General features: G+C 34.7%; 1 protein-coding gene across 2 annotated transcripts in view; it reads left to right on the top strand.

The window, feature by feature from the left end:
• The window catches only part of LOC132126785 (receptor-type tyrosine-protein phosphatase gamma-like), a 218,849-nt gene extending 205,844 nt beyond the window's left edge, over nt 1–13,005 (top strand). For both annotated transcript variants that reach the window (XM_059538283.1, XM_059538282.1), the window contains 13 exons: nt 1,139–1,221; nt 1,308–1,442; nt 1,523–1,657; nt 3,342–3,514; nt 3,608–3,743; nt 3,832–3,978; nt 4,771–4,864; nt 5,335–5,411; nt 5,824–5,952; nt 6,096–6,242; nt 7,669–7,811; nt 9,432–9,567; nt 10,404–13,005. In XM_059538283.1, the coding sequence (XP_059394266.1) occupies nt 1,139–1,221; nt 1,308–1,442; nt 1,523–1,657; nt 3,342–3,514; nt 3,608–3,743; nt 3,832–3,978; nt 4,771–4,864; nt 5,335–5,411; nt 5,824–5,952; nt 6,096–6,242; nt 7,669–7,811; nt 9,432–9,567; nt 10,404–10,550 (1,682 nt within the window). In that variant the 3' untranslated portion in view covers nt 10,551–13,005. The remainder of the gene's footprint in view (nt 1–1,138; nt 1,222–1,307; nt 1,443–1,522; nt 1,658–3,341; nt 3,515–3,607; nt 3,744–3,831; nt 3,979–4,770; nt 4,865–5,334; nt 5,412–5,823; nt 5,953–6,095; nt 6,243–7,668; nt 7,812–9,431; nt 9,568–10,403) is intronic.
• The last annotated feature ends 1,280 nt before the right edge of the window (nt 13,006–14,285 follow it).

The following is a 14,285-nucleotide window of genomic DNA, read 5'->3' as shown; positions in this document are numbered from 1 at the left end:
AGCAACTACCACATTCAAGGCCCGTAAAGGTAGTAAGGGCATTGTTAAAATAGTCAGTGGTTCAACCTTAATGTTATGAAGCTATGAGAATACTTTTTGTGCACAAAGAATACAAAAAGTAATGGCTTTATTCAACAATTTCTTCTTTTCTGTGTCATTTTCCTCCAAGCTTTCACAAGAGTACCATGACATAAAATTAATGTTGGACCACTGATGTCACATGGACTATTTTAACACTACCTTACTACCTTTCTGGATCTTGAACATGGTAGTTATTTTGCTGTCTATGTAGGGTCAGAAAGCTCTCGGATTTCATCCAAAATATCTTAACTTGAGTCCCGAAGATGAACAAAGGTCTTACAGGTTTGGAACGACATTCATTTTTATTTTTTGGTGAACTTACCCTTTAATTTAACATTTACATAGAGTCCTGTTCAAAAGTTTTGAGTTAGTACTTTTTTAGTTTGAAAGAAATTAATAATTTATTAATCAAGGAAACATTAAAGGGTTAGTTCACCCAAAAATGAAAATTATGTCATTAATGGGTTTTTGGGTGAACTAACCCTTTAAATTGATTAAAGATAAATGATTATGAAGACATTTATAATATTATAAAAGATTTCTATTTCAAATGCTGTTCTTTTGAACTTTCTATTCATAAAAGTCCTGAAAAAGGGTACTATAAAAATAATTAGAAACACAACTGTTTTCAACATTGATTATAATTAAAAAAATACATAAAAATAAAAAAGTTTTTTGAGCAGCAAATCAGCATATTAGAGTGATTTTAGAAAGCTTGAGAAACACTGAAGAATAAAGTTATGGATTTGTACGGTTATTTTTAAATAGAAAACAATTATTTTAAATTGTAATAATAAAAATAGTTTATTTTTTTGTTGTTGTTGTTTTTTGGTGCAAATTTCCAGAATTAGGTTTGTCCCCATTTACTTTAATGACAGCAGCACTCAAGTCTATTCAAAACCTGATGATCTTGTTAATGTGACTTTAAAAAAAGGTTATGAAGAGTGATGGCATTTTTTTGTATTTCAAAATGTTTATATCTCAGAGTTTTTACCCAACTGTAGCTCAGACATCAGACATGAATCTAATCTCTGGCTGTCTTTTGTTCTTCCTCCAGATGACCACAGTCGAGTGAAGCTCAGACCTCTGGCAGGAAAAGACTCCAAACACAGTGACTACATCAATGCCAACTATGTGGATGTGAGTGATGACTGCAGAACACACTTCTATATACATAATGACTTGACTGTATGTGATGTATATTTCTTTATCTCTCTCCTCTACAGGGCTACAATAAACCCAAGGCCTACATCGCAGCTCAGGGTCCTCTCAAGTCCACATTCGAGGACTTCTGGCGGATGGTTTGGGAACAAAACACCGGCATTATAGTCATGATCACTAACCTGGTGGAGAAAGGCAGAGTGAGTATATTACAGAATCATAATTGTTTGTTTTATAATGCCTCTTTAAACTTTGTCCTTTTTTTGTGTGCGTCCTACAGAGAAAATGTGACCAGTACTGGCCGACAGAGAACAGCGAGGAATATGGTAATATGGTGGTGACTCTGAAGAGGACCAAAGTAATGGCGTGCTACACACTCCGCATCTTCACTATCAGAAACACCAAAGTAAAGAAGGTAAACACCTTTTTTATTTCTCCTCTTACACATCTGCTTCTCTATTGATGCTGAATTAAACCAAAAGTACATCATTAACAAATGGCTAAATGAATTAGATCGATGTACCAACAACACACTGTATGAAATTAATGCTACTGTGAAAAAAAGTAATAACATAAAGGTCAGATAAGTATAATTTAACATTTTGTTAAATTATGCAGGTTTTAAGTTTTCTTAGAATATTAAATTACTCTGCAAACACTTTTCCCATCATTAAAACAGCCTAGGAAGCTGGCATGGCATTATGAAAATGGGTGGTTCAACAAAACAGGTGGCATAATTATATTACATTTATTTGTTATGGCTTTAGCAATAATAGCGGGTGCCAACCTTTATTATTTGCTAATATAGAATCTTTTTGAAACACATTAACAAAAATCCAATAACTTTTTTTTTAACATTCTTTCATTATTTTTCAACCATTTTTTCAAGTTCACCTTTGTTTTCTACATAATTTTAGATGAAGTATATGTACATTTTTGTTGACAAATTTGTATTGTTAAAACTCTTTTTTGTTTTATTTGTCAGTAGAGTAGATCTTAAAAACTTATAAAAAAATATATTTTTTAATTATTCAGGTTTTATAATTTAGACTGTTTTATAAATACTTATATTATCACCTCATCAAACTTGAAAAGGCACCCATTTCATAAAATTATCCACACAGTCATTGTGCAAGGTTTGACCTGCTTTCCTTTACCTGGGAGAAGGATTGAGCATTAAAAGCCAGAGGAAAAAATCTTAAGAAGCTTATGCAAGGTCCTGGCCTTCACAGCGTCTGTGAGAGTTATCTGCTCTCTCCATAAATCTCTTTCATAATACATAGAGACTAACCAAGGCCACTGGCAGCAAAGAAATAATGGTCTTTTTATAGCAGCCACTTAGATATGAGTTTAGATGACACTTTTTTACAGAAATGAAAAATTCATGTATGGTAATGTATGGTAAAATAAAATTTTAAAAATATAAAGCCGACATGCTTCTGTACAGTACTATCACAAACCTGTGCTGTAAATTTGAATGACAAGTGAGGGTTATGTGAAGATAAGGAGGTTTCTGTTTTTCTTCACCATGAGATACAATTGCATTTGAGTGTGTACTTTTTTTCGGAAAAAAAACATCCTCGTTTCGCTCTGCTGGTCAGGACCAGGATTTCTGAAATAATTCTCAAATTTAGCAAAACAAAAGTCTTAAAATTGGCTGGTGGAATATAATCACTAGTAACAAAAAAAAAGATACAAAAAAAATACATGGTTTAAATACTGCAAATATATTAAGGCTCGGTAAATATGCAATCTTTTTTTTCAATTTAGAATGAAGTCAGGGTTAAGAAATCAGTCCCTTTATTTTGTTTTGCTTTAATTTACTTTGTTTTGCTGTTTTGTTTTTGTTTTGCTTTGCTTTTTGTTTTGCTGTTTTGTTTTTTGTTTTGCTTTGTTTTGCTGCTTTGTTGTGCTTTTCTTTGTTTTGCTGTTTTATTTTACTTTGTTTTGCTGTTTTTAAATTTTTTGTTTTGTTTTGTTTGGTTTTGTTTGTTCTGGCTTAATTTACACAACAGTAGGAGTCTGTGTTGTCCTTTTTTGTTGAAGGGTCATATGTAGTTTCATCTAAAACTTTCATCTGTTTGTGTGTGTGTTTGCAGGGACAGAAGGGTAACACTAAGGGGCGTCAGAGTGAAAGAACAGTTCTGCAGTATCACTACACTCAGTGGCCAGATATGGGTGTCCCTGAATACACGTTACCTGTGCTCACCTTTGTCAGGAAGTCCTCTGCCGCACAGACACCAGAGATGGGCCCTATGCTTGTACACTGCAGGTAAAAAAACACACACACTTCCACTGGCTGATTTGATGGCTAAAGGGAGCAATAAACAAAATGTTTTATATATTATTAATGTGTCTTCTTCAGTGCTGGCGTGGGCAGGACAGGAACTTATATTGTGATTGACAGCATGCTACAGCAGCTGAAAGATAAAGGCTCAGTCAATGTGCTGGGTTTCCTCAAACATATCCGAACTCAGAGAAACTACCTGGTCCAAACGGAGGTGAGCCACCAGTTTAAATCTGCCCTGTTTGTTGGTGTCATCTAGCATGTCTCTTTAAAGCTCTGTTTGTCTGTCTCTGTGTGTTTAGGAGCAGTATATCTTCATTCATGATGCCTTGATGGAAGCCATTCTTGGGAAGGAAACAGAGGTGCCCTCTAGTCAGCTGCACAGTTATGTCAACAACATCCTGACGCCAGGCACAGGGGGCAAAACACGACTGGAGAAGCAGTTCAAGGTGGGGGACTATCTCTTTCCTTATGCAAAGTCATTTCAACAAGCAATTTGTCTGCCAGCACTGATTGCAGAACTGCAGTGCATGACACATTCTCAGCATATCAGAAGAGATTTGATTTTTAATGCATATTTATGTGGAGAAGAATTTTGAACCATTGTAATTGGTTCACTTTTATCGCTTGTTGCTCTATCATTTCATACCCGGTTAGGACACTGTGACTTACAATCCAAGCTTGACAGCTTCTGTGCAGGAAAAATATGTGATATGTGGCTTGCTTGAGTTTCATGAGTTTATAAAATATTATATTAAGCCCTGAAATTCTCACTTTTTATGGTTCTTTTTGGTTCGGCTTCAATACCTGAATATAAATCAACATTTCATTCTGTTTGGTAAGCTACAACTGCAGGACATATTTGCTTCCTGGATTTGCAGTACTTTTATTTGTTGTTGTTGTTGTTTTGTTTTTTAATGAATGTAAATTAGTTGCTCTTTGTTTTTGTTTTGTTTTGTCCTTGATTTTGTTTTTGTTTTGTTTTGTTTTGTTTTGTTTTGTTTTGTTTTGTTTTGTTTTGTTTTGTTTTGTTTTGTTTTGTTTTGTTTTGTTTTGTTTTGTTTTGTTTTGTTTTGTTCTTGTTTTGTCTTTGTTTTGTGTTTTGTTTAGCTCTGAAATTCTGACTGTTCTTAACCTGCAGTTTGATAGAGTGCAACGTTTTCGACAGACAAGTTGTCTTATGTGATGTATCATGCTACTTTGAAATAAAGAAAAAGTAACTAGTTCTACTTCATGTTCAGTTGGTGACTCAGTGCAATGCAAGATTTGTGGAGTGCTTCAGTGCTCAAAAAGAATGCAACAAGGAGAAGAACCGCAACTCTTCTGTTGTCCCATGTGAGTAACATAATTGTAAATATAACAGCACATCCAATTTACAGTATTTATTATGTATAGTTAGTCTTTTGTTTTGTTTTTTATTATATAATAAAAAATAATAAAAACTTGCTACGTGTACTGCGTTAGTCTAACTGAGACTTGTTATAGCACTTGTATATCATTGCACTTTTGTTGATTTCGATTGCTTCTGTTGTCCTCATTCGTAGGTCGCTTTGGATAAAAGCATCTGCTAATTGTAACTGTAATTATGGTTTACTATGGTGTCCTGTAGACATAATCTTTTCCGGAGAAGCTATTTTTAGCTCTTTTTTTTCATATACCTTGGCCTTCTATGACAGTTCTTCTAGTATCCAAACTGCAACACAGCTTTTAAAACTGTGCTTGCAGCACTGTTTGAGCTAATGAGATCGCATCACTGACCTGCTCTCTTACTCTGTGTCCTTATGGGCTGTTTTTGTCCCTCTCAGCGGAAAGAGCACGTGTTGGTCTTGCACCGTTGCCTGGGATGAAAGGCACTGATTACATCAATGCATCTTATATAATGGTGAGTTCCCAAAAACCCCCGCTACAACTACATTAACCTGTCCTGATTTTAGCACTCAGTGTTCTGGGGAAAAAACTTCTGCTTTATGGTCATGAGAGTGAGCATTTGTGTAATTTTGGTTTTACAGCACCTGTGCACCGGTGCTCTTTTTTTTCAAATAGTATAAAGGGTATTATTTATGGTTAAAAGATGACAGGTCAACGAGAAACAGGGATTATGGAATAATACACAAACTTCACATTGTCATCTTGCCTTTTTTATAACTAAGGAGAGTATTTAAGTGACTTAATTTTATTAAATGTAAAGCGAGGATAAATTGAATCACTTATCTATATGCTATTTGTTGTACACCGAAAGCCAAGAAGATTTGATTGCTGCTTTTGTTTATGATACGTTTCCACACTACTATTAGGGCTACTACCGGAGCAATGAGTTCATCATTACCCAGCATCCCTTGCCTCACACCACTAAAGATTTCTGGAGGATGATCTGGGACCACAATGCTCAAATCATCGTCATGTTACCAGACAACCAGGGCCTGGTGGGTATTCAAGACCATCTGCGAAGTTCCTGTTTGTCTTGAGTGTGTCATGTCTTGCCTCTAAGGAGGGAAACTTTGGTTGTCAGAGCACTGAAAGTCTTTAATTACTCAGGATTGATGCTCACTCTCGTTTGTTCCCGCAGGCGGAGGATGAGTTTGTGTATTGGCCGAGCCGAGAGGAAGCCATGAACTGTGAGGCGTTTACAGTCACTCTTATCAGTAAAGACAGACTCTGCCTCTCCAGTGAGGAGCAAATCATCATTCACGACTTCATCCTGGAGGCCACACAGGTCTGTGTCTTTAAAGGGAAAGATTTAGAGTCAAACGGTATATATAGTATATAATTATTTGTATTTCATCTTATATGGTTGTATTATTTTGAATAATATTATAATTTAATTTATAGTATTCCTTGAGGCTTAAGGTGTAAGGGATGGATCAAAAGTTTAACTATAAATATAATAACAGAAAACAATTACAGATGTACTTACATGCTGGTATTTTTAAAATATAAATACAATGTAAAAACATGTGGATGGAAGTTAACTTTTTTGTCCACCGGCCACTGTGTCTGCTGGATTTCGAAGCCTACCAGCCACTCGATGTTTTTACCAGCCACTTTCTTGTTTTTAACCGACAATGTGTAACTGCATGTGAAAATTAATACTACAAGATCTACAATACTTAAGCAGGTTATTTAATCTCAAGTCTCAATGAAATACTGACATTTTCTCTTTCAGTGATGCTCAAAAATGCTGCCTATCTTGGCAGCTTACTAGGTTTTGAAACAGCCGACTCTTGCTGAAGCAGCTCATTCTCTCAGCTCCGTAGCCCAACCGGATGATACACTGCACTCAACTTTTTAAATGCACAGAAACATTTTTACGACATTCTAAACAGTTTTCGTACCCATTAATAATGCTGTATTTAATTCACCAGTATAAGTGTATTCTTCTTTTTTTTTTTTTTTTGGTTGAGGGAACACGTGGGGAAAAGTTCCCTGTTCAACACTGTATCACTGAAAGAAATCTCGCCTCGCACAGCGTTTTTAATACATTGTTTTTACGCATCTCTTCACGCCAGAGCTGTCAAACATGTGTAGCGATACAATGATGTTTCTACAAACAAAAATGAACAGCGTAACAACTTACTAGCCACAGAGCTAACTTCTGAAAAAGTAGTTGAAGACTGGAAATAAAATGCATCCCCCAGACAGCAGTTATTAGACACGTGACCGATAGTACTGTTTGTTAGTTTGCTTATTATGCCATTAAAAACAATAAGATAAAGACAAACTGTCCATATAATCTAAAATGTTGCAGAATGCTGGAGGAAAATAAACTTACCGGGGTCTGACAGAGACGTGACAGTATGCGCGATAACTAATTCAACTCTTCACGTGATCTTGTATATCATGAGTGTGTGCTATAAAACGTACTGTAAATAACCAACAAATATATCACTCCGCCTGCGTTATCAAGCGCAAGGTTGGGGGTTCGATTCCCCGGGAACACATGATAGGTAAAAATTGATAGCATGAATGCACTGTAAGTCGCTTTGGATAAAAGCGTGTGCTAAATGGATGAATTTAATTTAATTTTATATAAAAGTCCATATTAATATTATGGTAATTATAATAATTATTATATTATAATTTTTGGTTTAAACTATATAAATAATTTTAAATGATCTCTCTCTATTTCTTTTACTTTCTAGGATGATTACGTTTTAGAAGTTCGTCATTTTCAGTGCCCAAAATGGCCAAACCCTGACGCTCCCATCAGCAGCACCTTTGAGCTCATCAATGTCATCAAAGAAGAGGCCATGACCAGAGATGGACCCACTATAGTGCATGACGAGTGAGTAATGCCATTGTTTTGTTTTGTTTTTTAATAAGTGCCTCCTGTAATTTACAATTTGGCTTAGAAAACCTCAATCTTAAGTAAAAACTGCCTCTGGTTTTAGAGGTTGGGATGAGATAAACACAGGTTCAATGACTTCAATCACAATTCACATACCAACCATCTGATATAGCACATCAGAACTGGAACAATACAACCTTTTTCATTTTTTGACTTGAGGCATGAATGCTTTGCCTATACTGTACATAATTTTTGTACCTAATAGAAGCATGCAAATTGAGCCAAATTCAGCCTTTTAGATTCAATTTTAGACTTCAGCGCTCCTTCAGATTCCAAGTAGCTCTCTGTTGAACACCAGGGAGACCGTGAAGGCAGAAATATCTCCACAGGAGAGGGAGTTTTTGACAGACTAGCTTATCTTTAGCTCTTATGAACGTGATGCTATTAAAGACAGACATCTTTTCAAAACCTCTTAGGGATGATGTAAAAGTAACATTGCACATTTGGAAAAGCTCAAATGTTCCAGCATCAGATGAGGCAATCAGGCCTCATTAACATATGAATAAACATGAAGGGGCCACTGTTAGTCGTTGTGTTGCAAAGTAATGTCTGTTGATATTAAGGAATACTCGTTAAAGCTAATTGGATCACAGCACTTTGGGGTGTCAAACAGTAGGAACTGTAATGAATTCTATTCTTGTAGATTTAAAAATAGAGTTTATAAATGAAAACGTTGCACTACTGTAAGAGAAGGAGGCAAGTACGCAAGATAAGATGGAAAATGACCTGTACAAGATGATCTATAAAAAGAAATGTGTAGATATAGTAAACATTTACTTTTCATTAACCATTTGTTTTTAAATATATAAACATTAAATTTTGCTTTAGTTTCATGAGAACAGCTTTGAGGTCTTACAGTCAAAATACATATATTTAATATATTATTTAAATATATAATAATATATAAACATATTTCTTCATGCACATTACTGGTCTTATTATGCATGTTTTTTTGGTGAAATAAAAAAAAATATATTTGTCGTTTTAATCTGTTAACAAAAATATATAAATAATGAATTATAACTGTTTTTTTTCCTAGCATTCTCAGGAATAAATTTAATTTTATTTTATTTTCTTTTATTTTTACATGAAAAAGACCAAAATTAGAAATGTTGCCTAGTTGAAATAAAATACAAACATTTCTAAAACCTAAACTGAAATAAAAATAAATTAAAGTTAAATATTAAATAACAAAAACCTATACAAATAACAAAAGCACATAAGAAATATTTGCTAAAATTAAAATAAACTAAAACAAAAATAAATAAATAAACCAGTTCAAAACATTAACAAATTCTATAATAGTTTACAAATACTAATAAAACACTGTTTTGGCATCACCAATCCAATTATTAACCCTGCCCCATCAAAAAGACACGACTTTCACAGATTAGTCAATTCCCAAAGAATAATAACAGAAATAAAAGTCCCTTCCTTCTTTTTTGTTCTTCTTCTAGTTGAATAATATTTCAGTCTGACATATGACACATTAAAAGAGGTAAATGAGTTTTAAGAGATGTTTGGTCATATAGCTATGTAATGTTTGTGTGTGGACAGATTTGGCGCAGTGTCTGCTGGGATGTTATGTGCTCTCAGCACACTGTCCCAGCAGCTGGAGAGTGAAGGAGCTGTGGGGGTTTACCAGGTAGCCAAGATGATCAACCTCATGAGACCAGGAGTCTTTACCGACATTGTAAGTGTTTATACTGAGGTCCATACGCTTATTCTGGTCACATTTCAAGATTTAGTTAACATCAAATATAATTAACTCACCTTAAACCTAAAAGACACAAAAGAACATATGTATGAGTGTATTTAGTTCATCTGTCAGTGATAACTCACGCTCAAGTCGTTCCAGACCCAGGACAGGACGTTAACTTTTTTTGCACATAACACACTGGTGCTAAAGAGGTTGAAAGTTTTGTAGCAAAGGGCCAAACACAAGTTAGGGCCATATCACCATTTTTTTGTTTTTATGGAAAATTATGGAAAAGATTATGGGAATAAAAAAATGTGTAAATAGTGGCAATAAGTTCTTGTTCATACACAAGACCTAATTTGTTTCTGAATTAGGACAAATTAGTACCGTGTGCCTACGATTCAACTAAAACATGGGAGCTAATTAATAGAACACAGCCAGTTCATACTGAGTTTGTACCCACAGCTCAATTTGTTGTCAATTTAGAACAAATTAGTACAAGATTGCCAGAATGTAACTAAAATGAGAAAACAAGTGAAACTTAATATCTATTTTTCTGCATTTTTAGTGAACGGATCCATATTATTGAATCAATTTTAAGTTAAAATGTGATCCCTTGTGTGCGCTAGTCAGCATTTCTCACTCCAGTCCAGTAGGTGGCAGAAATGTGCTCCTGCTGCTTCTGACATTTTTACACATCAACATAAAAGCTGAATGTCTGCCACCTACTGGACTGGATCAGAGCTGGATCTACATTTTACATCCTTTTTCAAAAAAATCTTCTGTGCCCCATTGTGAAGTCATGCTTTATGTCCACCTCTGTTTTTCAGGAACAGTACCAGTACCTTTACAAAGCTATGCTCAGCCTGATAAGCACTAAAGAGAACGGATCCAGCCACATGTCCCTGGACAGAAACGGCAGCGTGGCCATGTCTGATGAATCGGACCCAGCCGAAAGCATGGAGTCGCTCGTCTAAAGCCCCCCGAACTGGAGCGAAGAGGCACTTACTCGAACTTTGTAAAACTTCAAGGACTAAGACAGACTTTTCCTGAGGCCTTTTTTGCCAGAACTCTTGGTTAAAAGAATAACCTGATTACTTTTTTACACTGATAAAAAGTTTTTGATATTTATTTTTTTCGCCATTTTATGTCTTAATGTTATCCTACTGAACATTTGCACCGACGTTTATGAGTTCACAACAAACAAAACGAAATGAAACACAGTTCTGTCTAGTTTGCACTAAGAAACTATCAGTGTTACTGCCTACTCCACCATCTCCACCACAATCTCTCTCTCTCTCAATCACTTAAACTCACTGTCAAGCCCTTATTCTGACATTCCACAAGAAAGCTGCTCTCCCAAGTTTTAGAAATATCCTCCACAAGCGAAAAACAGTTTCCACGCACGCCTCAGACGCTGGAAAAAGAGATTATTCCCATGTCCCACTTGCGAAGACCCACCACAAAATCAGTCAGATTCACAGATGAAAGACCGTATGAGCTATATGGATTATGTTTGTTTTGTTTTGATTCGCACCCCGAATGGTATATCTACTCATTATGCTTCTAGTTAAACCCATATTTACTTTCAAAAGGTGATATTATAACGGCTACTGTGAACTTTTGTATGATTCATATTCTGCTTTTAATATATATATATATAATTATATATCGTATATCATAATAACTTGTGCTTTTGTAAATGTTAACCGTCTCTACAAGCAGCCGTCACAGTCGAAGGATCCGCAGAGCCCATGACTTCTCTATCATCCCCTGCTGGTTTGGTTTCTCCATTGCTTTACGTTCCAAAGCTGCTACTTCGATCACTTGAGAGTGCAACTCAACATGTAATGATCCCATGCGACTCATAATGTAGGAGTTAATTCTGTTCTCTTTTTTTATACTGCTCTACTTCGTCCTGGGTTCACTGACATACGCCGTCCCATGAGAATAATGTATACGAGTCTCTCGATGCCTTCTGTACAGTCTCATTTCACCCTGGCAGGTGTGTGTATGTGTGTGTGTGATGTTGTGTTTGGTATTGACTGGTTTTACTAGAAGCTTGTAGACTCACTCCAAGCATTTCTCCACTAAACTGACCTCTTTTAGTGTCTCTCATTTCTTGTCATTGATTTTCAGATACTGCTAGGAAAAACAGTTACTGTAATATCATAAACAGTCGTTTCATGCCATTCAGCACAAAGGCCTTGCTAACAAAACATTAGATTCAGTCTCATCGCTTCAAAACTGGGGACCCACGATTCATAAATTTTTACCAAAGACTATAACTGTCATTAACTTCAGTCATGAAACGTGAGAAAGTTTTTATTTTTGTGATTCGATGTTTTTGGTAGTGACTGGAAAAACAATGTTGAAAATGTTTGGCTGTATGTTTTGCTTTGCGTTTTTTGTTGCTTTCTTAGTATCTTTGTTTCATTTCGTTTCGTTTTGTTTTGTCTAAGTTGCTTCACTGAGCATTTGTTTATCCGACAGGTCACCTTTGTTTTTGTTTCTTTTCTTTTCATGTTGCAATGAGAATGTACACTATTACTGATTTCTTTTGATGTGAAGAAGAAAGCTGTTGAATTTTTGTTGGACTTTTGAAATGCGTTCGAAAGATTGACAACGTTATGCTGTTGAGATGGAGAAGAAACACATCGAAGGTGTTTGCTCAGTTCATGTCTTGTTTCTCCTAAGAAGGAGGCTGGAAAATGAAGTCGCATCTCTCCAACATTTGGGGTAATATTCTGACTTTGCTTGTGCATCACGGAAGAAAATTGGAGCTGCACGTTGCATAAATCTTTTCTAACATTTTGTCCTGTGGTATCCCTCTTTCCTTTTCTTTCATTAGTTGTGCTTTGCATTTGCAAGCATATTTGCTTTATCATGTTAAGAAATGTACATATCTATTTCTTGCTTCATTAACTCATCAGTCTCTAAAAGCTTTGTATCCTGGCATATAATTGCAAACTCTATATTTTCATATGAATCAGTTTTGTTTGTTTGTTCTTAGTTTTGTGTGTAGTTCTCATTGATGGTTAACACAACATGTCCCTGAATCCTTCAGAAGGTGGCTGGCATCACATTCCAAACACAACAATCATAAACCAAGGCAGTGATTGTGGTATTTCTTTTTTCTTTCCCCACTTTGAATCAAAATTAAATCTGTTTCATTGTCCAGAAGTGCAATAGAATAGATCCTGTAAGTCAATGAAAAAGTTATCCTATACAAAGCAGGTGGGTGTCACCATCATATCCACTTTTTCTAATCTGGAATAACACACAAAGGTTTTTGTTTTTTTTTCCTTTCTTTTTTTTTTTTTTTTTTGTTGAAAGCTATATCAAAGCATTCTATTATAGTGTTATTTAATATGTAAATTGTATTGCTATACATAAAATAAACTATGAGTTTTGATGTACTTTAAGAATATCTCCATGTTGTACGTTGTGTGGAGTCTAAAATGTTTGATATTCGTTATTTGTATTTGCTTGCATCTGTTTCCAAAATTTGCATCTGCGTCAAAATTTACCACATTTACAAGTTCATCTTTACTGTCATTGTGCCTAAATGCAGGATTTGAGGGTTCAGTGAACACAAAATACAAAAGTATAACACTGCCTCCCAGTGTTCACAATTTTTTATTTCTTTTTTTGCCTTCTAACTAATCTTAATTGTCCTAATTGATGTAATTATTACAATCCCTGATTTGGCTTTTCACAAATATAGATTTAAATCAGAAGAAATGCTGATGTAAGGGGCATAAAACAATAATCATGAGGAGCCAGAAGCAATTATGTGATGACATTTTGCTGGAAACCATAAACAGTACAAGGGACAAAGCCAAGTTAATTACAAAATGAAACACTACACAGAAGAAAGAACCGTCAGATTGCATGATTTCCAATGTCCCAGTTACATTGTGTTATAACGTAATACGCCAAAAAGGATGTCTACAAATAATGCAGGACTAGACATTTATGAATTATGTACATCTTGACTAATTTTATGCAACAGAAGAAAAGGTTTGTTTTAATAGAGTGTCACTGTAAAACATTTTAAAACAAACTGCATTAGTAAAGCACGGCCAATGTCAGCTGGTTATTTCATCTTTAATATTAATTTAATATTATTTAAAATAGTAAACCATAATCTATCAATTCTTCTTCTTTTGTCTTCTGGGTTATATTTGAACTATGGTGTTCAAAACAATGAAGGGTGGATGCCAGCAGTCAATTTAAATTAATAGGCTTGGTCTGCTTGAATGACTAAAATATAACCAGTTAGTCTCATTGTTACAATAAGTGATGGCAAATGTTATATCACATGCATTATGTCTCTTGATTTATTTTTCACAAGAAGACCTGTGAAGAATCATTTTGAAAAGGAAAAAAAAAAAATTCTGAGAGCATTAATATTTTCCCTATTGGTGTATAATTCACCTGATTCACATGATCTTCAATCCTTTTCATTAAATTGCCATTAAAACAGTAATGAAAATTGAAATACAGTGAAAAAAAAAAATACTATCATGATACATGAATAGCCTAATAATAAAAAGCATATTTAATGACTTTTCAGGAAAATCTGTTAAATAATAATGAAACAATGCATAAATAGCACAAATGTAACTGATAATAAAAGTATTAACCCATTGTTAAAAAAATACAATTACAATTGAGGAATACAACAAGCGATTCTTGTATATAAATAG

The sequence above is a fragment of the Carassius carassius genome, chromosome 44 (assembly GCF_963082965.1).
Source record: "Carassius carassius chromosome 44, fCarCar2.1, whole genome shotgun sequence".
Taxonomy (NCBI): Eukaryota; Metazoa; Chordata; class Actinopteri; order Cypriniformes; family Cyprinidae; genus Carassius; species Carassius carassius.
Note: the sequence above shows the minus strand (reverse complement) of the source record. Positions and strands in the feature narration are given on the sequence as shown.